At 54.0% G+C, this 6733-nt stretch overlaps 2 protein-coding genes across 4 annotated transcripts in view; one reads left to right on the forward strand and one right to left on the reverse strand.

The window, feature by feature from the left end:
• The window catches only part of WDR46 (WD repeat domain 46), an 8839-nt gene extending 4051 nt beyond the window's left edge, over positions 1 to 4788 (forward strand). For 2 of the 3 annotated variants that reach the window (XM_021713488.1, XM_021713482.1), the window contains exons 11-15: positions 3309 to 3622; positions 3753 to 3847; positions 4022 to 4117; positions 4272 to 4385; positions 4505 to 4633. In XM_021713488.1, coding sequence (XP_021569163.1) covers positions 3309 to 3622; positions 3753 to 3847; positions 4022 to 4117; positions 4272 to 4385; positions 4505 to 4633 — 748 coding nt within the window. Of the gene's footprint in view, positions 1 to 3308; positions 3623 to 3752; positions 3848 to 4021; positions 4118 to 4271; positions 4386 to 4504 lie in introns of all 3 variants that reach the window. The other variant, XM_008060224.1, reaches the window with a different exon arrangement.
• Positions 4789 to 5047: 259 nt separating this feature from the next.
• On the reverse strand, positions 5048 to 6443 carry B3GALT4 (beta-1,3-galactosyltransferase 4). Its single transcript, XM_008060235.1, has one exon. The coding sequence runs from the start codon at positions 6441 to 6443 to the stop codon at positions 5307 to 5309; it is 1137 nt and encodes a 378-aa protein (XP_008058426.1). The 3' UTR covers positions 5048 to 5306.
• Positions 6444 to 6733: the final 290 nt, after the last annotated feature.

Raw genomic sequence — 6733 nt, forward strand, 5'->3', positions numbered from 1 at the left:
AGACCCACCTGGGCAGCAAGACCTCATCTCTACAATAAATCAAAAAATCAGCCGGGCATGGTAGCGCATGCCTGTAATTCCAGCTACACGGAAGGCTGAGGCGGAAGGATCGCCGGAGTCCAGCAGGCGAGGCTGCGGTGGCCGGGAGCGGCCACTGCACTCCAGTCTAGGCGACCGAGTGAGACTCCAACTCAAAAAAAAAAAAAAAAAAGATGATCCTTCTTTCCAGATCTGGTTGGTGATGTAAGGGGTGGGGGCCGTGTGTCTGCTTTGGATTTCTGGTGTTCCTGAGGGAGGATCTGTGTTTTCCACAGCTGTTCTGTCTGACTTGTATTTTCCTTTGATTCCTTTCATCTGGCATTCACTGGATACCTACTGCAGGCTGGGCTTCATGCTAAGGTTCTGGGGACATAAGGAGGAATCATTGAGCCAGCCCAGGTGTGGTGTTCCAATTACACTTTAGGTGATTTGTGGGAATGATCAGCCAGCCGATGCATTTAGTTTCTACTCAGTTGTCTTCTGCCATCTCAGACTCAGTATGTCCATCACTGAGTAGGTCACCTCACTCCTAACATTTCTCCTTGCCTGCTCCCATTCTCCCAGAATTTTCCTGTCACCCAGAATTTGACTTCTTTGGCTTTTCTAGCTAGCTGCACAGTGCCCATGTTCTTCAGCCTTCAGGAATAACAGGAACTGGAAGCACTGCTTACTGAGTGCTCTCTGAGTCCCCATGCTCTGATACTTGCTTTGGTGGCATCTCTTCATACTACTCAGACCACTATGAAGTTCTGACAGTTTTTCCTCAGGGATCTCTCCCAGGGCTGTTTCTCTTCTTCTTTTTTTTTTTTTTTTTTGAGTTGGAGTCTTGTAGTCTCACTCACTCACTCTGTCACCCAGGCTGGAGGGCACTGGCATGCTCCCGGCCATCACAGCTTTGACCTGCTGGGTTCAGGCATCCTTCTGCCTCATTCTTCCAAGTAGCTGGAACTACTGATACGCACCACTATGCCCGGATAATTTTTTGATTTATTGTAGAGATGAGGTTTCACCAAGTTGCCCAGGCTGGTCTCGAACTCCTAAGTTCAGCCAATCCTCTTGCCTCCACCTCCCAAATTGCTGAGAGCCAGGCATGAGCCACCACACCTGGCTAGTTATCACCTTGATGTTGAACAGCTCTAAGCCTTAATCTTAGGCCCATCCACTTTTCTCTAGTCCTTCTGAGGAACTTTTCAGAAAGGCTACAGGGACTCCAGAGATAAAGCTGACCATCTTCCTCAAGAGGCTTTTTGGAAGTTGAGTTAGGATTGGATTAGATTGGCTTCTCAAAGCTCAACTGCTTGCAAGTTTAGTAGTATAATAGTGTAGCCTGGACTCCTCTCCACAAGACTGGCATTTAACCCAGGGAATCTCATGGATGGTTGTGTTGGGGAGAGGAGCCAGCATGTGCCCCTGAGTTGTTGGCTCACCAAAGGGTGTGGCACTGCATCTCAGGAGCTCTCGGTAATTCCTGCTTTGCACTGATGACCCTTCGCTTGGGTGGAGTTGAGGCCCTGATTATCTTGTCAAAAGGATCCACCTGGGCCTCTGTTGGGCGCCATCACTGAGACTCTTCAGTTCCCGCCACCTGGGTTCATAGCCAATGCAAAAAATAGAATCGTTGGCCCCTTGGCAAACATACATCCCCTGCTTGGCTGGTCCCCCTTCAGCCTCCTTCTCTGAGGAAAAGCTGGAACATAGACAGAAACTTCAACCTCTGATTGTAAACAACTTAGGCAGCACATGATTCCTTGAGGGGATTTTGTCACCAACCCTCCCTCCTTCCAGGGAAGGCTTAGAGGGCGGGGCCAGGCCCTCTAGCATATGACTTCATGACTTCCTACGATTTTCTTTAGTCCATGCAGTCTTTAGCTTATGATTTGTCATTGCCAGAGAACAATGTTTGGTCCTCAGTCTGACTTTATTTTTATTTATTTATTTATTTTTGAGTTGGAGTCTCACTCTGTCATCCAGACTGGAGTCGCTCCCGGCCACTGCAGCCTTGAACTGCTGGGCTCCGGTGATCCTTCCGCCTCAGCCTTCCAAGTAGCCGGAATTACAGGCATGCGCTACCACGCCTGGCTGATTTTTAAAAATTTATTGTAGAGATGAGGTCTCGCTGCCCAGGTGGGTCTCGAACCCGCGGGATCAGGCAATCCACTCACCTCAGCCTCCCAAAGGCGCGGGATTACAGGCTGAGCCACCGAGCCCAGCTCAGTCTGACTTTAAAGAAAGCCTAAATGGTCCTTTTGTAGTTCATAAGCATGGTGATTGGATTTTCATATGCATGGGTGAGACATTCTTCCCTCCAACCCTGTTATAACGTCCACACATTACCATGTGACATAAAATAAACCCTACAGTTTGTCCCCTCCTGATTTTCCTGACCGTGTTTCCCACCAGTCTTGAAAGCAACTCTGCTTCCATTTCACTGTCTCTACACGCTGGTATTAATGCGTTTGTACCTGCTATGTCTCTATTTCTTGTGCTTTCTTGGAAATTATCTAAAATGACTCCAGTCCCACCTTTCCCATGAAGCCTTTCGTGACCACTGCAGATGCTCGCTCCCTCACTGAGCTCTTTGCTGCTGGTCTTTGAGGGGAATATCATATTTAGGTACAGCCTGTTTTGTGTATTTTCCCTGTTTTGAGTCTCTGTTGCCTAGGCTGGAGTGCAGTGGCACAATCTTGGCTCACTGCAGCCTCAACCTCCTGGGCTCAGGCAATCCTTCTGTCTCAGCCTTCCAAGTAGCTAGGACTACAGGTGCATGCTACCATGGCTGGGTAATTTTTAAATTTTTTTTGTGGTGATGAGGTCTTGCTATATTGCCCAGGCTGGTCTCCAACTCCTTGATTCAAGCAATTCTTCCACCTCGGCCTCCCAAAGTGTTGGGATTATAGGTGTGAGCCACCAGGTCTGGCTTGTGCTCTCCCTTGGACTCATATGTCTTAAGAGGGAAATGTGGCATTAGTAGGTAAGAAGCAAGAAGCAGATACTAAAGAGACAGGTCTGACTTGAATCCTAGTCTGAACATTTGCTAACCCAGATTTCTTTTCTCTGAGCTTCAATTTCCTTCCTGTAAAAGATAAATAAAAATAGTACAGAGTTACATGAAGCTTATCTGAGAGGGATGTTTAGTGTGATGGTAGGGGTTATTATTAGTCTTTTCTCCCCAAGCATACTGGATGCTTGGACTTGGCCATGAACAAGGCTGCTTAGTAAACTCATTTACTGACAGGTTAATCAGTCCCCCTTCCCCCCCCCCCCCCCAGGTACATGGCCACCTCCGGTCTGGATCACCAGCTGAAGATTTTTGACTTGCGAGGGACATACCAGCCTCTGAGAGCTCGGACCCTGCCCCAGGGAGCGGGGCATCTGGCTTTCTCCCAGCGGGGACTGCTGGCTGCAGGAATGGGTGACGTCGTTAACATCTGGGCAGGGCACGGCAAGGCCAGCCTACCCTCCCTTGAGCAGCCCTACCTCACCCACCGCCTCTCAGGCCCTGTGCATGGCCTTCAGTTCTGCCCCTTTGAGGATGTGCTGGGATTGGGTCACAGCGGGGGCATCACCAGCATGCTGGTCCCTGGTGAGTGGATCAGGTGATGGGCTCCAAGTGAATGGGCTCTAGGTGGGAGTTTGGAGGGGCCTGAGACAACCAGGGGCAGGGGCTTGGGTAGACTGGCTTCTTGTGGCTCCATGCTTCTCTCTCCCTCCAGGGTCTGCCGAACCCAACTTTGATGGCCTAGAGAGTAACCCATACAGGAGCCGGAAGCAGCGGCAGGAATGGGAGGTGAAGGCTCTGCTGGAAAAGGTGAGGCTTTCGCTGCTGGAGAAGGGATCTGCATGTGGTTTGGGGCTGAGGTTGGGGAAAGCTCCCTAGAGCTCATATGCTAGAGGTCTTGGGAAGAACAGCCTCCTTGGCTTCTGTCTCTTTGGTGCCACCCTCCCATAGCTCCAAATCCTTTCTTGATCCTGATATCCCCAGGTACCTGCAGAGCTTATTTGTCTGGACCCACGAGCCCTGGCGGAGGTGGATGTCATTTCTTTGGAGCAGAAAAAGAAGGAGCGGATCGAGAGACTGGTATGGAGTAGGTCCCCCAGAGCCCAGGCCCTTCCTCACTCTACATCCTCTCCCCACCATGGGCTTATCCCCAAAAGCACAGCACAGCAGGTGGGTATGGCCAGTTCCCTGACTCTGAGGCTGTAACGGATTTCATTCCTGTCCCCTCTCTCAGGGCTATGACCCCGAGGCTAAGACTCCCTTCCAGCCAAAGCCAAAGCAAAAGGGCCGCAGCTCCACAGCAAGCCTGGTGAAGAGGAAGAGGAAGGTCATGGACAAAGAGCACAGGGTAAATGAGCATTGGTGGGGTAGGCCAGGCCTACGGCAAGCTGCAACCTCCTGCTTGTGCCTCTGGCCTTGCAAGCCTGCCACCCACCTTGCCCCGTGTCCCTTCTCCCTTTCCCCCAGGACAAGGTCCGGCAGAGCCTTGAGCAACAGCAACAGCAGCAGGAGCAGCAGCAGCAGCAGCAGCATAAGCAAGAGAAGGCCAAGCCCATGAGGGCCCGACCATCTGCCCTGGACAGATTTGTGCGCTGAGCCAGGCTCCAGGGTGACCTCAAACAATCTCTCCCCAAGATCGCCAGTAGGGAAATGACTTCCCTGGAACTGGGAGGGGGCAGTGCGCTCCCTTCCCTAACTCAGAGTGGACAGGGTGGGTTGGTATTAAAGAGGAAAGAGATCTTTTTGGATAATGTGTTGAATCATCCTGTGGACCAGTTCCCCTCCCTCTTGCCCAGCATGGGGCTATTCTAGGATCACAAAGGTAATTTTGCTCTGCTACTATCCCTGCTGTGGTTGCTGTGGCCTTAGCCTTGCCTTTTAGGGACATTCCTCCTCAGAGAGGCTGTCCTCTTCCTCATGTCCCTAGAAATCTCCTTCCCATCTGGCAGCCTCTTGGTTCTCTAGGTTTGTGTTCTGGCAGTCCTGGTGAAGATCACGCTGCACTCGAAGAGGTGGAGAGACAAGTTTATTGAGGGGGTTATGCCCCCCTCCTGCCCCGGCTGGAGAGAACAACCCCAGCACTGTTTTTCTGACCATCTTTGGGGCTGGCAGGCCAGGCCCCTAGGTGTTTCCTATATCCCTGTCTTTGGTGCAGACTGAGGGTCTGGTATGAGGAAACTGATAAGCTGCAGCCAGCTAGGGCCTCTGTCTTGGGCCTGGGAGAGAGAATGTCTGCTCCCCATGTCTATCCTGTGGCCCCAGACACTCTTCAGCTGTGAAGCCAGGCTATGACCCGACACCGCAGGATGCCCAGGATTTCCTGTAGCCAGGAGCAGAAGGGCGCGGTCCTTTCCCCATCAGAGCTGCCCACCAACTTCCAGGCTTCCTGCATCTCCCAGGGGTCCAACTTATGGGACGTCAAAAGGAACTTCCCATAGCAGCACCGGTCCAGGGGATAGTGGGTGGCGCCAGCTAGCTTGACACAGTGGGTTGGGGCAAGGCCTCCTCGGCGGGCACTCACCCCCACAAAGACATCCTCCAATGGCAGAGGGGGTGCCCGGCTGGCCACTTTCAGAATGAGTTGCACAGCAGACAATGACAGCACATACCCCGTGCCAGAGGCATAGGGTGGAAAGGGACCCCAGGTTTGAGGCCACTGCTCCTCTGACACGTGGTGCCGGCCCCCTGCTGTCCGAGAGGGGTTCACCCGCCAGTGCACGCGGCCCAGGTACAGAAGGGGGACTGCCTGGCTGCCGTCTTCCCGTGCCTCATCAACCGCAGCCTCTTTCTGGGGCTCCCTGCCCCTCTCCCATTGTTCCCAATGGCCCCCTCGCAGGACCAGCTCTGATACCAGTTCTGGGACGTTGACATACACATCGTCGTCCGTCTTGAAAACGTAGCGGGCCATGGGGCAGTGTTTGTCAGCCCAGTTCAGCCCGCTGAGGGTCTTGAGGGTGAGGTTGCGATAGGAGTCCTGGAAGGCCGCTTGCAAGATGTCCCCGTGGGCCGCTGACTCCCTCGCCAGGTCGTTCCCGTGGGAGCTCGAACCGGGGTGCTGTTCACTCGGCTCTCCCAGCAGAAAAAGTGTCTGCACCCTGAGTCCCCGCGTTTGGCGCAGCCTGCCCCACGAGGCGCGAATGGCGTTTCTCTGGTTCACGTTCTCTAGGGCCGTGCACACCAGGATTAGCAGGAAAGGAGGTGCGCCGGGACCCCTGCAGGCCTCCTGGTTGGGGATCAAGAGGCGGGGCAGAGCCAAGGGCGGCCCTGGTGAGGCGGGGGCTGGGAGCAGGGAGGCTAGTGAGAGGCTCAGCAGCTCCTCCCCCAAACCCGAGGGCCCAAAGAGGGTCCAGACGATCACCAGCAGCAGAGCGGCAAGGAGAAGGCGCCGGAAGAGGCTGAGGGGCATGGTGTGGCGCAGTCAGAGGTAATCTGGAAAAAGGCAGAGCGGTTACAGGGTGGAGAGTCTGGCTCTCCCTGGCCTGGGCCAAGGGCGGGCATCTACCTAACGCACCACGCCCGGGGTGTGGCAGGTGGCCGCGCAGTCTACCAGCGCACCCTGGGGGCCCGGAGGAGGGGCTGCAGCTGAGGACTATTGCAGGGGTGGGATGGTTACCTTGTCGCTGCGGCTTTGCCGCCGCCGCCGCCACGCTCAGCTCCATGGCTGGCCGATCGTTGCCCCTCCCCCACCCTACTCCG

This window comes from Carlito syrichta, unplaced genomic scaffold, assembly GCF_000164805.1.
Source record: "Carlito syrichta isolate Samal-C Ts95f unplaced genomic scaffold, Tarsius_syrichta-2.0.1 Scaffold92604, whole genome shotgun sequence".
In the NCBI taxonomy this organism is placed as follows: domain Eukaryota; kingdom Metazoa; phylum Chordata; class Mammalia; order Primates; family Tarsiidae; genus Carlito; species Carlito syrichta.